General features: G+C 39.2%; 2 protein-coding genes across 2 annotated transcripts in view; one reads left to right on the forward strand and one right to left on the reverse strand.

The window, feature by feature from the left end:
* Positions 1 to 5,724, forward strand: part of Mad1 (Mitotic arrest-deficient 1) — a 30,872-nt gene extending 25,148 nt beyond the window's left edge. The window contains exons 12-14 of the mRNA XM_070099012.1: positions 1,416 to 1,594; positions 2,395 to 2,585; positions 5,297 to 5,724. Of these exons, the coding sequence (XP_069955113.1) occupies positions 1,416 to 1,594; positions 2,395 to 2,585; positions 5,297 to 5,578 (652 nt within the window). The 3' untranslated portion in view covers positions 5,579 to 5,724. The remainder of the gene's footprint in view (positions 1 to 1,415; positions 1,595 to 2,394; positions 2,586 to 5,296) is intronic.
* A 4,162-nt stretch (positions 5,725 to 9,886) lies between these two features.
* On the reverse strand, positions 9,887 to 19,896 carry LOC128705509 (matrix-remodeling-associated protein 7). The gene is made up of 4 exons (XM_053800674.2): positions 19,714 to 19,896; positions 17,336 to 17,563; positions 11,062 to 11,186; positions 9,887 to 10,702 (listed from the first exon to the last, which is right to left on the reverse strand). The coding sequence occupies exons 1-4, from the start codon at positions 19,744 to 19,746 to the stop codon at positions 10,588 to 10,590; spliced, it is 501 nt and encodes a 166-aa protein (XP_053656649.1). The 5' UTR covers positions 19,747 to 19,896; the 3' UTR covers positions 9,887 to 10,587.
* Between the last annotated feature and the right edge of the window lie 993 nt (positions 19,897 to 20,889).

The raw sequence follows: 20,889 nt of genomic DNA on the forward strand, positions 1-20,889 counted from the left end.
AGCAGTTACAGTGGAACCTCAAATATCGAACTTTCTTCGGTCCAGAAGCCTGTTCGACTGCCTTTACCGAATGAATTTATTCCCATCAGGAATAATGTAAATTAGATTAGTCCATTTCAGACCCTTAAAAATACGCTTATAAAAGCACTTACAAAAATACACTTACATAATTGGTTGTGTTGGGAGCAGTTCGATTTTTGAGGTTCCACTGTATGTCCATTGAATCGGAAATTAGCAGGAGTTTAAACTTCAACAAAATTCTAAAAGACTTTGCAGAGAAAAAAGCAAGAAAAATAACTTTCTCCTAATAAAAGGAAATAATAATATGACTCGTTTGTAGTTTGAATGTTAAGTGATTTTTAGAAGTCCAAAAAAGATAATTTGTTTCCAACAGTGCACTTAAATTCTGATTTTTTATTTCTGAGCAAAAATAAATTAATATTTTTAATAAACCATTTCACAGTCACTAAAGCAAGTGGTATTATGACTATGTACTTTTCAGAGGTGATACATAAATTTTGTTTGTTACTTGTAGGCTTACATGTACGCAATTTTACACTAAAATGTAGCTTACATCTGTTTGGTCTATTAACTCTCGTGCATTTTTTAAGCGCACAGTTTGATTGCTTTCCATACATGGGACCCACCAAAATTGTTCCTAATTAGGCCCCGTATCTCCTAAGGCTGGCTCTGGTGGTACCAACTCTTATGTGAGATGGGAGTGAAGTGTAGGTTGTTAATGTTGCAGCAAGGAGGAGGCTGGAGGCAGTGGAAATGTCGTGTCCGAGGGCAATGTGTGGTTTGAATATTAAGCAGATAATTCATAGCTTGGAGATAGGAAGAAGTGTGAGATTACTAAAAGTAATATAAAGAGGGTTGAGGAGGGGTTATGGAGGTGGTTTGGAAAAATAGGATGACATGGAGGGTGCATATATTTGTAGTGGAAGGAAGTCAGGGTAGGGGTTGACCTAGGAAATGTTGAAGGGAAGGGTAAAGGAGATTTTTGCATGCAAGGGGGCTTTGACATATAGCAGGCATGTGTGAAAATGTTAGATAGGAGTGATTGAAGGCAGATAAATTTTTGGGACTTAATGAGCTGTTGGAGTGTGAGCAGGGTAATATTTTGTGAAGGGATTCAGGGAAACTGGTTAACTGGACTTGAGTCCAGGAGATGGGAAGTACAGTGCCTACACTTTGAAGGAGGGATGGGGGTATTTGCAGTTTGGATGTGTATCTGAACTGTAGTATTGGTGTGCCTCTGGCAAGACAGTGATAAGAGTGAATGATGGTGAAAATGTTTCTTCTTTTTCAGGTCACCTTGCCTTGGTGGGAGACTGCCAGTGTTAAAAGAAATTAGAAATCTTATAAGAAATTCAGCATGCCTTACTTATTCAATTTTTATTTCTCTTTCATAGGAAGAATCCCTTAGCAAAAGCAATTGAAAATAGAGGTACAGAAATCCAATGTTTACAAACTGAAAATGAGGCTTTACGAGAACGAGTGAAACTTCTAGAGCAAGGTCAGGTACAAAACCTTACAGAAAGGGTTGGGATGAAGATGAGCAAAGGAATTCACTCCAGCAAAGAAGTTGCAGGTAAGTAACTAAACAGATTTAGTTTCTCATAAGGAATGCCATTCAAGTGTGTTTCATAATGAAGGAAAATCATAGAATGTTTGAACAAGAGAAGTGCACTTTGATCATTTGTTACAAAGTACTGTATTTTCTGACTTTTTTTTTTTTAATTATTATTATCTAGCATTTTGTTGCACAATGTACTTTTTTTTTTTTTTTTTTTTTTTTTTTTCTTTTTTTTCCACATTTTTTAATCTGGTACTGGCAAATGGGAGAAATTACTAGTACATTACCTGTTTTTAATATGAAGGAAAACTTGGTACATTTGTTCAGAATGTATCTGATTAGCCGAGCTGTGAGCTGCACGTGTCAACATTTTGATTTTTTAGTCAGGCAATCATGAAACCCGGTGGCCTGGTGGCTAAAAGCTCTTGCTTCACACACGGAGTGCCCGGGTTCGATTCCCGGTGGGGTGGAAACATTTCGACATGCTTCCTTATACCTGTTGTCCTGTTCACCTAGCAGCAAATAGATACCTGGGTGTTAGTCGACTGGTGTGGGTTGCATCCTGGGGGATAAGATTGAGGACCCCAATGGAAATAAGTTAGACAGTCCTCGATGACACACTGATTTTCTTGGATTATCCTGGGTGGCTAACCCTCTGGGGTTAAAAATCTGAAGAAAATCTTATCTTAACACCGGGTTGAGAGGGGAAAAACTATGGAACTTTTCTGAGCAGTAATAATTTATTGTAATACCTGTAGTGCATTAAATTTCTTGAATACTTTTCTGTTTAGTAATACATTTTTCTTTCATTTCAGAACTGAAGGTAAAAATAAAATCAACAGAAATGCAAAACAAGCGACTGCTAGAGGTATTCAAACGCAAATCAAAGGAGATGCGTGAAGTCGTGTATCAGTTAACTGGCTACAGAGTAGATGTCTTTGGGGATAAGCATTATAAACTCATCAATATGTATGCAGACTCTTGTGAAGACTACTTTCTGTTTGAGGTATTGCTTCGTAATGTTTTTGTTCTGATACAAAAGTAATGCATTTTATTTGCCAGTTCATCTAACACCCATGATGTAATAAGATCACAGTAAACAGGTGATATCACAATATGCAGAACACCCACTGTGAAAAAATAATGAGCTGAGCACTTCTGTGATTTCTCACATTATCGAGGAGCTGTGCATGCATCCGACACCCAAGTTGAGTCTCGGAAACTAGTTTGTGGTAGAATGGTAATGCATGTAAGGTAACGAGCAGTCTAATGCACTGTATTATAAATTATTTCATTCATGGGGGAGAGGAAATACTAAACCTATATGACGACATTTCGGTCCGACTTGGACCATTTATGTTGTCATAAACTCCTCTCTGTGTGCAGGTTATTTGTGTATTGTTCCAGTTTCAGTATTGTGCCTTTGTGTTCTTTATTAACCCATAGAAGCTATACAGCACTTTGAGGAATGGGAGGTAATCAGGCTTGATCCATGGATTGGGAAGTCAGGTCTCATACCTTGGATCAAGCACCCTCACTGGTATCGAGGAATTCCCGTAAGGAGAATATAATGCTTGGAGGATTAATTAATGCTCAGGAGCTTCAAGTAATTTTTTATTTAGCACATTGGTTAGTAAATATAATGTAACTAGTACATGTTGTGAATGTCTTTAAAGAATAGGTGCTGAAGAATAATAAAATCCCATATTAATTATAATCATCACTATTATTATTGCCAGCTTAATACTTAAACTTAAGTGAATGAAAGTGGATCACAAAGCACTGAATATACATATACACCAGTTGAGTTATATTTCAAATGAAAATAGAGGACTTGCAGTACTCTGTTGATTTTTTAACAAGTCGGCTGTCTCCCACTGAGGCAGGGTGACCCAAAAAGAAAGAAAATTCCCAAAAAGAAAATACTTTCATCATTCAACACTCGCCTCACTTAAACATAATCACCATTTTTGCAGAGGTGCTCAGAATACAACAGTTTAGAAGCATATACGTATAAAGATACACAACATATCCCTCTAAACTTCCAGTATCCCAAACCCCTCCTTTGAAGTGCAGGCATTGTACTTCCCATTTCCAGGACTCGAATCTGGCTATATAAAAATAACCGGTTTCCCTGAATCCCTTCACTAAATATTACCCTGCTCACACTCCAACACCTCATCAGATCCCAAAAACCATTCATCTCCATTCACTCCTATCTAACACGCTCACACACGCTTGCTGGAAGTCCAAACCCCTCGCCCACAAAACTTCCTTTACCCCCTTCCTCCAACCTTTTCGAGGATGACCCCTACCTGGCCTTCCTTCCCCTACAGATTTATACGCTCTCCTTGTCATTCTACTTTGATCCATTCTCTCTAAATGACCAAACCACCTCAACAACCCCTCTTCAGCCCTCTGATTAATACTTTTATTAACTCCACACCTCCTAATTTCCACACTCCAAATTTTCTGCATAATATTTACACCACACATTGCCCTTAGACAGGACATCTCCACTGCCTCCAACCGTCTCCTCGCTGCAGCATTTACAACCCAAGCTTCACACCCATATAAGAGTGTTGGTACTACTATACTTTCATACATTCCCTTCTTTGCCTCCATAGATAACGTTTTTTGTCTCCACATATACCTCAATGCACCACTCGCCTTTTTTCCTTCATCAATTCTATGATTAACCTCATCGTTCATAAATCCATCTGCTGACACGTCAACTTCTTCCATACTCCTCCATACTCTCTTGGTATATGGCAGAAATATGGCATGGAAGAATTCCAAAGTGCACCTCTCAATTCAGAAAAAAAAATCCAAGCAAACAGTTTTTACCAGGAAAAGTGTTTAACACTGACTCAGAGTTAGGAAATGACAGATTGCAGTAAAATTTGAGAATCAAGCCAAAATAATTTAAATGGACATAATACTATATGCTTCTAAGCTGTTGTGTTTTGAGCACCTCTGCAAAAACAGTGATTATGTGTGAGTGAGGTGAAAGTGTTGAATAATGGTGAAAGTTTTTCTTTTTCGGGTCACCCTGCCTTGGTGGGAGACGGCCGACTTGTTAAAAAAGAAAAAAAAAAAATACTATACATGTATGGGTTTAACATATGCATGTAGAAAGCAATTGCATAAATTATAAGTTAAGATGGTGGTTACTACTGGGAATATTGACTATCAAAAATAACCTGCGGTAATTGTAAATAGTGATGGAAATATCAGGATAACATAAATTTAGGATAGTTGAAAAAAAAAAAATTGGTCATTCATGTTTTTCTTGTATCTATTATAAAACATATTTGCTCTCAATAAAGGTATAATTAAGCATCTCTTTGTAATAGAATAGCCCATAAAAAAGGCCAAGTTGCCCATTCATTGCTAAAGTAGAGTATCGGATAACATCCAAAAGATATCTTAACACGGATGGGGGCTTGATTTAAACGAGGCTAAAGGAAGAAATGTTGAAAGGTGATGACTTTACACTACAAATCCCTGGAAGAGCAGAAAGGGAGAGAAAGTTTTCTAGAAGGCAGATAACCGAAGGCTCTAATTACTATTATTTTTTAAGTAGCAATGGAACCAAAAAAATGTTTTAACAAATGGTCAGTGCATCACAGTTTAGAGAAATTATTACCCCAACATGTCCTCAGCTTATGTAATATTGGAAAATGTGACTACAAATGAATCTCTCTCTTTTTCTAGGAAACGCCAAAAAAGGAGCTGCAACTTTTAGAGACCGATTTCTCAAGTACGCTTGAAGATCTCATTGATGCTTATCTTCACCATCAGAATTCATATCCAGCCTTCTTATCTGCAGTTACTCTTGACCTTTTCAATAAGCAAACAGTAGAGCAGTCTCCATCTAATGAAATGGAAGAGGAGAATGAAGCGGCAGCAGATGGGGAGGCGGAGTCGGGAGAACCACGACCGTCGCAGAATGAGTACGACGATGATGAAGCCAATGAACTGATTGTTGTAGAATAACTCAAAATGAAAAAAATGTATATTGTACAGTATATATTTAAAAGGATACCACTTGTTAATTATAAAAAATGTATTTTGTATGAAACCCCCACAGATGAGTTGGAGAGAAATGTGTATTTATAATTCATTTTGGTTGATGATACAATTCTTCAATAGGAGTTTTAGCCCCTCATTTTTTATGACTTATAAATCAGATAAGTTATGTGGATGTTTTATATCCCTTTAAATTAAAGTCACTTTGAAAATTTAATGCTATTATTCTTGTCCTTGTAAGGCATGTAAAATGTTAATACTTTTGAGAATACTGTGCACAGACCTTGGTGCTTCATAAATATCAAATTTATGGAAATGTTAAGTTATAAATGAAATTATACTTTTATTTTTTATTATTATTATTATCACACTGGCCGATTCCCACCAAGGCAGGGTGGCCCGAAAAAGAAAAACTTTCACCATCATTCACTCCATCACTGTCTTGCCAGAAGGGTGCTTTACACTACAGTTTTTAAACTGCAACATTAACACCCCTCCTTCAGAGTGCAGGCACTGTACTTCCCATCTCCAGGACTCAAGTCCGGCCTGCCGGTTTCCCTGAACCCCTTCATAAATGTTACTTTGCTCACACTCCAACAGCACGTCAAGTATTAAAAACCATTCGTCTCCATTCACTCCTATCAAACACGCTCACGCATGCCTGCTGGAAGTCCAAGCCCCTCGCACACAAAACCTCCTTTACCCCCTCCCTCCAACCTTTCCTAGGCCGACCCCTACCCCACCTTCCTTCCACTACAGACTGATACACTCTTGAAGTCATTCTGTTTTGCTCCATTCTCTCTACATGTCCGAACCACCTCAACAACCCTTCCTCAGCCCTCTGGACAACAGTTTTGGTAATCCCGCACCTCCTCCTAACTTCCAAACTACAAATTCTCTGCATTATATTCACACCACACATTGCCCTCAGACATGACATCTCCACTGTCTCCAGCCTTCTCCTCGCTGCAACATTCATCACCCATGCTTCACACCCATACAGGAGTGTTGGAAAAACTATACTCTCATACATTCCCCTCTTTGCTTCCATGGACAAAGTTCTTTGTCTCCACAGACTCCTAAGTGCACCGCTCACCCTTTTCCCCTCATCAATTCTATGATTCACCTCATCTTTCATAGACCCATCTGCTGACACGTCCACTCCCAAATATCTGAATACATTCACCTCCTCCATACTCTCTCCCTCCAATCTGATATCCAATCCTTCATCACCTAATCTTTGGATAATATTTTTAAGAATTGTTTTGCAGGTTGGCACTTCATGCCAAGCTGACTTATCCTGCAATAATGACTGACTAGTACCTACAAAAATACATACTGAATGGTAGCCTTATGGTGCATGTTACTATTTTTGTTTTCCTTGGCCTAATTTCTGTAGTTGTAGAACTGGAAAACCAAATAAAGGCTCAGCGTATTACCCCTTCAAGGATTTCCCTAAACACAGTGAAGGGGCTCTTGATTTGGGACTCTGACCTCTTAAATCCAGTCAAACCTTGGCTGGATTTAAGATGGTAGCTTATGGAACCAAGAGGAATATTAAAACCAGACCTAAGTAATAAACCCACAAGGGTCAAGAGGAATAAAAGATCTTTCTGTAATGAAGTTCCCCTCAAGGAAGGTTCCTTGATGTTGGTGAGGGGCTCTTGATTTAGGGAATTGGATCTGTGCTCCAGTTCCCCGAATTAAGCCTGAATGCCTTCCACATCCCCTCCCCAGGCGCTGTATAATCCTCTGGGTTTAGCGCTTCCCCCTTGATTATAATGATAATAATAATGTAATGAAGTTAAATATGATAACTGGGTTTGATTTTAAAATATTCTTAAGATTACCAACAAAACAGTACAACCCAAAATGAATAAAAATTTTCTTCTTTCACAGGCTCATTTCAATTAAAATATATTTATGTACCTACTTTCTATTGACTATCATAATTGTGAGGGATCTTCAACCTGTAGGGGTTATATAGCACCTTGGGAAATGGGAGGCAGGTTCAATTCCTCAGATGAAGAGCCTCCTCACCAGCAGGAAGAACCTTCCCTGATGACAATCGATGCTTTCTGCAAGAGCTACAAGTATATCACCCTTGTGCTCATCTTTATTATTTTGATGGGCAAGTATTAGATCAGAAGGGGATGGGAGATAATCTGGTTAGATCCAAGGAAAGGGAGGGTAGATCCAATTCCTTGGATTAAAAACCCTTCAAGCATCAACGTACCCCCACCTTTGATGGGTCATGCGTGATACAAATAAAAATTTTAATGCTAATGTAGTCAATAGACATTCCCTACTAGACAATACTATAGTTTATTCACCTTCCAGCAGTGTAATTTGTGCATTAATTATTGTTAACAGTTACCTTGACATAAAAATATCTAAAGTTGCCTTGATCTTCATGCTTATTATTTTAGTAGAAGGTAGGCAAGATGTAGAAAATTGGTTGGTCGTGTAACAAGTATGGCCTTATCGATAAACTCGTGAAATTCATGTTTTTCATGAAAATCATATACTACAGTATAACAAGATCATAAACAACTCTGGGGAACAGGCAGGACCTACTCAAGGCAAGTTAGTCATTAAACTTGTAGACTAGTGCTTTACTAGACTGCACAGTCTCAAGATTCGGATAACTAGGCATTACTGCACATTAGGAGTTAACCCTTAACCACAAAGCCAAGTTTCCATTTACAAATTTTGCACTCGCACTGTAGCAACGAGATCTAACTCTTGCACCTTCAAAGCAATTTGCAATGACCCGCAAAAATCGCGTTTACCATTTTTACAAGTCAATGATAAAGGATTTGAGGAACTTTAGCTATTATTTTTTTTTCACACGTTGGCCATTTCCCACTGAGCAGGGTGACCCAAAACAAACACTTTTCCCATCATTCAACACTCACCATCATTCACACAATCATTCTTATTAGAATCAAAAAGAAGCGCTAAACCCAGAACTTGAACTAGATCTCATCTCTGGCTGTGAGATGCATCCATAAAAACTTGCAATTGTGGTCATGGTGGGGCACATACTAAACTGTTTAGTGTACAGAAATTTAGTACACCTTTGCTTAACAACCGTTCACATAAATTTTCAAATACAGTAACTACAAAGAAAAACTTGGAACCCTCCCAATCCATTTAACTGTCCAAACATAGATCTACGTTTGCGGGTATAGTGCTCCAACTTCGATTTTCTCCATAAACATGTAAAAAAAAAATTTAGATCTACGTTCAGAGTGCTACGCGTGCAAACATAGATCTACATTTGGACAGTTTAAGGGTTAATTAATCCTCTGTGTTCATACAACTGCCAGATACAAGGTTGTGGCCTCTCCCCATCTCAAAGAACAAATCTGTTCACGTCTGTGAGAAAGGGGTTGTCATATTACATACTGTACCTCCCACCACTTCTCCCTACCTTCATAGAAGAAGCATAATGGTGTTATGCACCCCCTTTCCTTTTGTTTTACAAAAGCATATTATTATTATAATCTCAAAGAACCTAGGTAGTAGGTTGGTAGACAGCAACTGCCCAGGGAGGTACTACCGTCCTGCCAAGTGAGTGTAAAATGGAAGCCTGTAATTGTTTTACACGATGGTAGGATTGCTGGTGTCTTTTTTTGCCTCATACACATGCAAGATTTCAGGTACGTCTTGCTACTTCTACTTGCACTTAGGTCACACTACGCATACATGTACAAGCAATATATACACACCTCTCTGGGTTTTCTTCTATTTTCTTTCTTCTTGTTCTTGTTTATTTCCTCTTACCTCCATGGGGAAGTGGAACAGAATTCTTCCTCCATAAGCCATACGTATTGTAAGAGGCGACTAAAATGCCGGGAGCAAGGGGCTAGTAGCCCCTTCTCCTGTATATATTACTAAATGTAAAAGGAGAAACTTTTGTTTTTCCTTTTGGGCCACCCCGCCTCGGTGGGATATGGCCAGTGTGTTGAAAGAAAGAAGAATCTCAAAGAAGCACTAAACCACAAGGGCTATACAGCTACAAAAGCACAACACACGAAATATAAATCATCAAATTACTGAGAAAAGTAACACCATCGACTACTGTAAAGTTTTATTTTTTAACAGGCTGGCTGTCTCCCACTGAGGTAGGGTGACCCAGAAAAAAAGAAACTTTCACCATCATTCACACAATCACTGTCTATGCAGAGCCATACAGATACAACAGTTTAGATGTCACTTTAAACAGCAAATATCCCAAACCCCTTTTCAAGTGCAGGCATTGTACTTCCCACCTCCAGGACTCAAATCCAGCTAACCAGATTACGGAATATTATTGTCTCTGTCCTGTTCCCAAGTTACAGCATGTGCTTCTATGAGGAAAATGTAATTCAGTTAACAAACCATTCCTCCAGTTCCTATCTAGGTGATTAAGAGGACATCCACTTTATAAAATTGGATGAATTTTACTAAGCCTGTGTGGTCTAGTAGTAAAACACTGACTGGCTTGTCATGGGTTTGAATTCTGCTTGTTCCCAGAGCTAAGTGTTCTTGCACTCACATTACAGAAACTCTGCCTGTATGCAAATCAGTGGCCAAGAATATCTTGGACTGGTACTTGTTTATGCTATGAGAAAGCTAATTTCTCTAGATCACTTAACACATGACTACTGTGTGCACACACAAACACGAACACAGAATATCTGCCAAACTCTGGTACAAGAGCAATAAATATTCTAAGCCTACTGTGTGCTTAGCATCTCATTTGTGTCCAAAATATATGTATACATTCAAATATGTACGTATATATAAATAAGTATGTTTTTTTTTCAACACACTGGCCGTCTCCCACCAAGGCAGGGTGACCCAAAAGAAACACTTTAAAAGAATTAATCAAAGAATCTGCAGTTTATCTCTGCTCAAATGAATTATACATTTTTTAGGGATTATAGTGCAATAAATAGGACTGAGCTGTATCCCTTTGATGAATCCAGTTAACTGCAATACAGCTTCATTTGGTCCTTTATTTCATCGATTGTTGTCTGTCCAAATTTATCCTCTTGGTCTTGCATCATCTTGAAAATGGCTGCCAACTGCTGAGATTGTACCCTTTAAAGGAATAAATTATGTTACTGTACTTATTTTAGCTACATCTACCATTTGCTTCCCTATTTTTTAAATTTTTATTTATAATTGCATACAAAATCAGTATAAAATGAAGTATCATTAAAAACCATGAATATAGATCCATAATAATAAAAAAGTTAATTTAAGAATTATTAAATGTATTTTTAATGCCTTAATATATTAAAAAGAGTGATAAACTCATACTGGTCAATTAGTACTGCAGTACTGCTACAATATATGAATTAGACATAGACTATAACACTACTACTACTACTCTTATGTACTGTATATTATATATTACATTGAACATAGTGATAAAACATAATCCATCTCTTGCTTACTCCCTTTCTGCCTGTCTCTGTTCCTCACTCATTTGCTTCTCGACAGTTTTCTCCAAGACCCGTCGTGGTACCTTCCTCATCTCCCCAGGAAAACACTGATTCATCTCCAACAATTTCTCGATACTCTGGAAAGTGAACATAATATTACAAAAGAACGTAAACTGAGAAATATTTGTGTGATAACATGAGAAAGAAAAATGTAGCAGAATGATTACATAATAAATGATTTGGTGTAAATACAATTTTCTGACAAGTGAAGGATTTTTGGTGACCAGTGAACTGAAGTGAACTTAATAAGCTAAAAATAAAATACCTAAACAAAGGTAATGAATGTGAATATAAAAGCAAATGAGGATAGTATAAGAAATGAAACAAAGTTTCTATACAAGTTACAAAAATAAGTAAGAATGGATTTTTGTGAAGAACTGATATGTACAAGAAACACATGATTGGATGTTAATAAAACCCAAGTACAATAAGTACATTTGACAACTTTTTCAACAACTGATTTACTGTGGTGAATTAACCCCTCAGGGAAGGTTCCTTGATGTTGGTGAGGGGCTCTTGGTTTAGGGAATTAGATCTGTGCTCCAGTTCCCCGAATTAAGCCTGAATGCCTTCCACATTCCCCCCCAGGCGCTGTATAATCTTACGGGTTTAGCGCTTCCCCTTGATTATAATAATAATGTGGTGAATTAAAAAAATATAAGTAACTTTATGAAAGCAAGTCAAAGATGGCAGATTACTCATGTTAAAAAAAAAAAATAATATAAAAGAATAAATATTTTCCTTTATCAGTACCTTTTAATGCTGCTTTCAAGAATTCTCCTCCACCAAGGGTTAATCATATACATGTACTGTACAACTATGTACTTATGATTTGCTGGTAATATTTCAGCTATGTATATTTCATCTTGTCGGTATTATATACCATTCTTGTACTACTACTACTACCACCACCTCTTCCTGCCTATATATAGCCGTCCTGCTCCACTTCTGGTTAGTGTGACTTTGTAAATGGTCCAAGTCGGACCGAAACGTCGTCGCAAGCTTCTCTCTTTTATGTGCGGGTTATTTGTGTATATATATCCATTGGATTGCAATTCAGTTTCACAGTTGTACAATTAATAAGACATCAGCTGCACCATGAAGCAAGAAAACAAGTACCACAAACATTCAAATATAACCTGACAGCATGTAAAGGCTGACACCTGACTTGCCAAAAGTCCTACTTTTTGAGGGACCTTCAAAAGGATTAAATGGTTCTGATGCAAAATGTATTTTAACCAGAACTGGGAAAAAGGTATTGAAAATTTAAAAATCGCACAGAAACCTTCACAATATTTATGACAAAAACAGATAAATAGCAGACAAAACAATTAACAAACGTGTGAATAAAGGAGCACTGCAGTAGACCTACTTGTTCATCCTAGGTAGGTCTTACTCACACCCAACCATTGCATTTTTTAACACCGGCTATCTGTCACTGAGGTAGGGTGACCCGATAAAGAAAAAAAAAGTATTCACTACTCAATAGATGTCTTGTCAGAAGTGCACAAATATCATAACTTAAATGACCCCTTGAACTGCAATAACTCCACCCGTCCTTCTGTGTGCAAGCACTGTACTCCTTGCCTCCAGGACTCAAGTCTGGCTAACTGGTTTTCCTGAATCTCTTCATAAATGTTAACTATCTCACACTACAGTACATCAATTACAGTACAGTATCTCCATTCACTCCAATCTAGCATTCACACAAGCGTGCTGGATGCTCAAGCCACTAGCACTTAAAACCTTCTTTACCCCCTCCCTCCAACCCTTTCTACCCATTCTTTCTTTACTTTACTTTACTGTCCATCCCAACCTTATACATCCTCTTGTATTCCACCCTCTTTAAATGCCCAAACCACCTCAGGAAGTAAGTGCTAAACCTATAGAGGGCCATACAATTTCAGGGGAATGGGCTGCAATCAGGTTTGACCCAAGGAAGGATCAAGAGCCCTTCACCAGCATCAAGACACCCCTCCCCTTTGAAGGGTGAAGACCATACAGTATATATATAGCTACCATTAAATATGCTTATATATAATATTGCTTAATATGTTCACAAATCCTTATTGCTTAATATGTTCACAATCTTTTGGGATACAACTATTGAACAAAAACAAAGAGAAAAATTATCATGTCTTCGGATAATCTATATGACAGGAACGCATCAAGATATCAATACTCCTTAATTTGTAGTGGATAGCTGGAGATGGGAAATCAATACTGTAGTGACACCAGGCAGTATACTGATGGCCACCTGCTAGAATGCTTCATATGGTGCTTCATAGAGTGTTAATTATTATTTTTATAATCATAAATAAGCGAGGTGGGGTGTTAATGTTGGAATTTTATAACTGTGGTGTAAGTGCACCTCTGGCAAGACAGTGATGGAGTGAATGATGATGAAAGTTTTTCTTTTTTGGGCCACCCTACCTTGGTGGAAAATGGCTATTGTGTTAATAAAAAAAAATAACTAAGTGCTAAAAATGTGTTCTAAACAAATAAGCTTTTCTCATACTCTCTTTATTTGTGCTTCATCTTCTGCATATATTGTTTTAGTCATCCTTATCATTGCTCATAGCCTTTCACCTATTTTACACTCTTTTGTCATTTCTCATGTAGCCATTTAAACTTTAACTATGCACTTCACTGTTCTTATTATTTTTTTTTTATTATCACACTGGCCGATTCTCACCAAGGCAGGGTGGCCTGAAAAAGAAAAACTTTCACCATCATTCACTCCATCACTGTCTTGCCAGAAGGGTGCTTTACACTACAGTTTTTAAACTGCAACATTAACACCCCTCCTTCAGAGTGCAGGCACTGTACTTCCCATCTCCAGGACTCAAGTTCGGCCTGCCGGTTTCCCTGAACCCCTTCATAAATGTTACTTTGCTCACACTCCAACAGCATGTCAAGTATTAAAAACCATTCGTCTCCATTCACTCCTATCAAACACGCTCACGCACGCCTGCTGGAAGTCCAAGCCCCTCGCACACAAAACCTCCTTTACCCCCTCCCTCCAACCTTTCCTAGGCCGACCCCTACCCCGCCTTCCTTCCACTACAGACTGATACACTCTTGAAGTCATTCTGTTTCGCTCCATTCTCTCTACATGTCCGAACCACCTCAACAACCCTTCCTCAGCCCTCTGGACAACAGTTTTGGTAATCCCGCACCTCCTCCTAACTTCCAAACTACGAATTCTCTGCATTATATTCACACCACACATTGCCCTCAGACATGACATCTCCACTGCCTCCAGCCTTCTCCTCACTGCAACATTCATCACCCATGATTCACACCCATATAAGAGTGTTGGTAAAACTATACTCTCATACATTCCCCTCTGCCTCCAAGGACAAAGTTCTTTGTCTCCACAGACTCCTAAGTGCACCACTCACCCTTTTCCCCTCATCAATTCTATGATTCACTTCATCCTTCATAGACCCATCCGCTGACACGTCCACTCCCAAATATCTGAATACATTCACCTCCTCCATACTCTCTCCCTCCAATCTGATATCCAATCTTTCATCACCTAATATTTTTATCCTCATAACCTTACTCTTTCCTGTATTCACTTTTAATTTTCTTCTTTTGCACACCCTACCAAATTCATCCACCAATCTGCAACTTCTCTTCAGAATCTCCCAAGAGCACAGTGTCATCAGCAAAGAGCAACTGTGACAACTCCCACTTTATGTGTGATTCCTTATCTTTTAACTCCATGCCTCTTGTCAAGACCCTCGCATTTACTTCTCTTACAACCCCATCTATAAATATATTAAACAACCACGGTGACATCACACATCCCCGTCTAAGGCCTACTTTTACTGGGAAATAATTTCCCTCTTTCCTATGTACTCCAACTTGAGCTTCACTATCCTCGTAAAAACTCTTCACTGCTTTCAGTAACCTAGCTCCTACACCATACACCTGCAACATCTGCCACATTGCCCCCCTATCCACCCTGTCATACGCCTTTTCCAAATCCATAAATGCCACAAAGACCTCTTTAGCCTTATCTAAATACTGTTCACTTATATGTTTCACTGTAAACACCTGGTCCACACACCCCCTACCTTTCCTAAAGCCTCCTTGTTCATCTGCTATCCTATTCTCAGTCTTACTTTTAATTCTTTCAATAATAACTCTACCATACACTTTACCAGGTATACTCAACAGACTTATCCCCCTATAATTTTTGCACTCTCTTTTGTCCCCTTTGCCTTTATACAAAGGAACTATGCATGCTCTCTGCCAATCCCTAGGTACCTTACCCTCTTTCATACATTTATTAAATAATTGCACCAACCACTCCAAAACTATATCCCCACCTGCTTTTAACATTTCTATCTTTATCCCATCAATCCCGGCTGCCTTACCCCCTTTCATTTTACCTACTGCCTCACGAACTTCCCCCACACTCACAACTGGTTCTTCCTCACTCCTACAAGATGTTATTCCTCCTTGCCCTATACACGAAATCACAGCTTCCCTATCTTCATCAACATTTAACAATTCCTCAAAATATTCCATCTTCCCAATACCTCTAACTCTCCATTTAATAACTCTCCTCTCCTATTTTTAACTGACAAATCCATTTGTTCTCTAGGCTTCCTTAACTTGTTAATCTCACTCCAAAACTTTTTCTTATTTTCAACAAAATTTGTTGATAACATCTCACCCACTCTCTCATTTGCTCTCTTTTTACATTGCTTCACCACTCTCTTAACCTCTCTCTTTTTCTCCATATACTCTTCCCTCCTTGCATCACTTCTACTTTGTAAAAACTTCTCATATGCTAACTTTTTCTCCCTTACTACTCTCTTTACATCATCATTCCACCAATCGCTCCTCTTCCCTCCCGCACCCACTTTCCTGTAACCACAAACTTCTGCTGAACACTCTTAACACTACATTTTTAAACCTACCCCATACCTCTTCGACCCCATTGCCTATGCTCTCATTAGCCCATCTATCCTCCAATAGCTGTTTATATCTTTCCCTAACTGCCTCCTCTTTTAGTTTATAAACCTTCACCTCTCTCTTCCCTGATGCTTCTATTCTCCTTGTATCCCATCTACCTTTTACTCTCAGTGTAGCTACAACTAGAAAGTGATCTGATATATCTGTGGCCCCTCTATAAACATGTACATCCTGAAGTCTACTCAACAGTCTTTTATCTACCAATACATAATCCAACAAACTACTGTCATTTTGCCCTACATCATATCTTGTATACTTATTTATCCTCTTTTTCTTAAAATATGTATTACCTATAACTAAACCCCTTTCTATACAAAGTTCAATCAAAGGGCTCCCATTATCATTTACACCTGGCACCCCAAACTTACCTACCACACCCTCTCTAAAAGTTTCTCCTACTTTAGCATTCAGGTCCCCTACCACAATTACTCTCTCACTTGGTTCAAAGGCTCCTATACATTCACTTAACATCTCCCAAAATCTCTCTCTCTCCTCTGCATTGCTCTCTTCTCCAGGTGCATACACGCATATTATGACCCACTTCTCGCATCCAACCTTTACTTTAATCCACATAATTCTTGCATTTACACATTCATATTCTCTTTTCTCCTTCCATAACTGATCATTCAACATTACTGCTACCCCTTCCTTTGCTCTAACTCTCTCAGATACTCCAAATTTAATCCCATTTATTTCCCCCCACCGAAACTCCCCTACGCCCTTCAGCTTTGTTTCGCTTAGGGCCAGGAGATCCAACTTCTTTTCATTCATAACATCAGCAATCATCTGTTTCTTGTCATCTGCACTACATCCACGCACATTCAAGCATCCCAGTTTTATAAAGTTTTTCTTCTTCTCTTTTTTAGTAAATGTCTACAGAAGGGGTTACTAGCCCATTGCTCCCGGCATTTTAGTCGCCTCATATGACACGCATGGCTTACGGAGGAAAGATTCTTTTCCACTTCCCCATGGACAATAGAAGAAATAAAGAAGAACAAGAGCTATGTAGAAAAAGGAGAAAAACCTAGATGTATGTATATATATATGCATGTGCATGTCTGAAGTGTGACCAAAGTGTAAGTTGGAGTAGCAAGATATCCCTGTTATCTAGCGTGTTTATGAGACAGAAAAAGACACCAGCAATCCTACCATCATGTAAAACAGTTACAGGTTTCTGTTTCACAGTCATCTGGCAGGACGGTAGTACTTCCCTGGGTGGTTGCTGTCTACCAACCTTTTCATTTTCCTCCTCCAACTCTTGTTCCGAGTCTCCTTCTAAATTCATTTCCTGAATATCCTTCAATTTTTCCATCTCACCCTTGTTCTGCTGCCCATGGTTACTGCTGTGGTGTGGGGTGTTCATCAGCCAGGTGGCAACAACCAAAACCAGTGAGAGTATTACTGATGCCACGAAGACGAGAGACGTATTGTCCCACAATACCTCATACGATTCAAGCCAGGCCTAAGAGATCAGACATTAGATAAGTACAGGTGCAGCCCTTAGTTGAAAGAATGAAAATTACAATAAATAAAGAAGAATGTATTAGAAATAATACTTCTAATCAAGTCTTGACTAAAAAAAACTGATTAAAATAATTATACACTTGTTTGAGTATTTTGTATGTAATAATGACCAAACTAGGGAATGAGAGATATATTTTGCTTATACAGTATTTACATTTTTTATATTGTTATACTGTTCATAATTCTATTACAACAGGCTTAAAGCTTCTCCATGAATATAATGATAAACTAATAATAATAATGATATAATAATATTATACAATAACTTAAGTTAATTATTATTACAGATATAGGCATACAATAGTAATAAGGAATGATGATTTAATCTTGGTTAACCTATCAAAGCTAAACAGAATTAATGATTTTTAATGCATCTCATTTAGGCACAAATGTAGGCCATTTTTATGTTTAAAAGCTTCTGGCATGCATTAAGACGATGGCAATTTTGCTTAAATTATTAAGCTGGATGGTTAGTAAGTAGTATTAACCCAGGATAACCCAATAAAGTCAGGAAGCCATTGAAGACTGTCTTATCCATTGGAATCCTTTAATCCTCTTCTCCAGGATGCAACCCACAAGTCATCTAACACCCAGATACCTACTAACTGCTAGGTGAACAGGGGCAGCAGGTGTGTAAGGAAACATACTCAATGTTTCCATTTGTGCTGGGGATTGAACCATGAACCATCAGTGTGTGAGGTAAGTGGCTACCAAGTGAGCCACAAGACACTACTCTTGTTTCAGTCACTGTGTGATCCAATAAAGGTATCTCCCATATCCTATAACCCCAGCACTTTGTACCTCAATGCATGCAAGAGGCATAGTAGCTGTACCTCAAAACCCTGAAGTGGCAGAGTCCCAGAAAATATAGCTTAACCCTCCCAAAATGCCCAGGATCTGAAGATCAGCACCTTGAAGGGGCTCAAGCATCACACTCAAAAACACTAGTTCTTGTAGCTTAACATTTAACACTGCTCTGTGGTGCAGTGGTCAGTACGGCTGTCTTAAAGCAGCAGACTCGGGTTCAACTCCTGGTGAGATTATTATTTTAGAAGAATAGGCAAGTACAAATAGGAAGTGTGTCTGTCTCTCACTGAGCAGATGGAGGATCAAGCCTCCATGACTTGTTGCTCTTCATGACCCACATGGGTTTAGCACTTAATATGAAGTAGCTTAACATTTAAAGGCTTAGTGTACACTTCTGGATAAGCAGAATGTCAGTCTGGTTATCCATGACTTAAACACACAGGTGCAAGTTCATGGAAGTCCAGGCAGATTCTCTCAGGTAAATGACTCTCCAGAATTCTGGAGTAGTTTCCCTGAACGAATCTGCATAGATTTCCTCCTCTATTTCTGCAACATTGCAAGCTCCTAATGATGTGTTGATTGCAACACAAAAGGCATAGAGGCATCATTCAACTTCCCCTGTGGTTATTTTGCATTTTTTATTGCACGATTGTAATTATGCAGTATATTACTATGTATAAGAATTGTACTTATGTGTACCTGTACCTAAATAAACTTACATATATACTGTCATATAATTTTGTAAAAAAAAAAAAAAATTGCATCATATGAGAAGTATTCCCATATTTCAGTGTTTAAACTAATTGATGGCCCGGTGGCCTGGTGGCTTAAGCTCCCGCTTCACACACGGAGGGCCCGGGTTCGATTCCCGGCGGGTGGAAACATTTCGACACGTTTCCTTACACCTGTTGTCCTGTTCACCTAGCAGCAAATAGGTACCTGGGTGTTAGTCGACTGGTGTGGGTCGCATCCTGGGGGACAAGAATAGGATCCCAATGGAAATAAGTTAGACAGTCCTCGATGACGCACTGACTTTCTTGGGTTATCCTGGGTGGCTAACCCTCCGGGGTTAAAAATCCAAACGAAATCTTATCTTATCTTATCTTACAGTATATATGTATTAAGTACTGTACTTTGGAAATGTTTTCTGAAAAATATAACAGGATGAGCAAAGTAATAATATTTATTATTACAATAAAAATTAGGCACCTAAGCCACAGGGGTCATAGAACATAATAATGTTAAGTCTATATGAACAGTATTATGAGGCACTGCACTCACCTCCCACGTCTGGGAGTCGATGTATCCACCCATGGCTCTGTATGGCTGCGTGTGGGTATGTTAGGTGTGGGTGCTGTGTGGGTATGTTAGGTGTGGGTGCTGTGTGGGTATTAGCATTAGATGTGGGTATGTTAGGTGTGGGTGCTGTGTGGGTATGTTAGGTGTGGGTGCTGTGTGGGTATGTTAGGTGTGGGTATTGGTGGTAATGTGGGTGTGTTAGGTGTGGGTGCTGTGTGGGTATGTTAGGTGTGGGTGCTGTGTGGGTATGTTAGGTGTGGGTGCTGTGTGGGTATGTTAGGTGTGGGTGCTGTGTGGGTATGTTAGGTGTGGGTGCTGTGTGGGTATGTTAGGTGTGGGTGCTGTGTGGGTATGTTAGGTGTGGGTGCTGTGTGGGTATGTTAGGTGTGGGTGCTGTGTGGGTATGTTAGGTGTGGGTATTGGTGTTAAATGTGGGTATGTTAGGTGTGGGTGATGTGTGGGTATTGGTGTTAGATGTGGGTATGTTAGGTGTGGGTGCTGTGTGGGTATGTTAGGTGTGGGTGCTGTGTGGGTATGTTAGGTGTGGGTGCTGTGTGGGTACTGGTGTTAGATGTGGGTATGTTAGGTGTGGGTGCTGTGTGGGTATGTTAGGTGTGGGTGCTGTGTGGGTATGTTAGGTGTGGGTGCTGTGTGGGTATGTTAGGTGTGGGTGCTGTGTGGGTATGTTAGGTGTGGGTGCTGTGTGGGTATGTTAGGTGTGGGTGCTCTGTGGGTATGTTAGGTGTGGGTGCTGTGTGGGTATTGGTATTAGATGTGGGTATGTTAGGTGTGGGTATTGGTATTAGATGTGGGTATGTTAGGTGTGGGTGCTGTGTGGGTATGTTAGGTGTGGGTATTGGTGTTAAATGTGGGTATGTTAGGTGTGGGTGCTGTGTGGGTATTGGTGTTAGATGTGGGTATGTTAGGTGTGGGTGCTGTGTGGGTATGTTAGGTGTGGGTGCTGTGTGGGTACTGGTGTTAGATGTGGGTATGTTAGGTGTGGGTGCTGTGTGGGTATTGGTGTTAGATGTGGGTATGTTATGTGTGGGTGCTGTGTGGGTATGTTAGGTGTGGGTGCTGTGTGGGTATGTTAGGTGTGGGTGTTGTGTGGGTATGTTAGGTGTGGGTGCTGTGTGGGTATTGGTGTTAGATGTGGGT

This window comes from Cherax quadricarinatus, chromosome 66, assembly GCF_038502225.1.
Source record: "Cherax quadricarinatus isolate ZL_2023a chromosome 66, ASM3850222v1, whole genome shotgun sequence".
NCBI lineage: Eukaryota > Metazoa > Arthropoda > Malacostraca > Decapoda > Parastacidae > Cherax > Cherax quadricarinatus.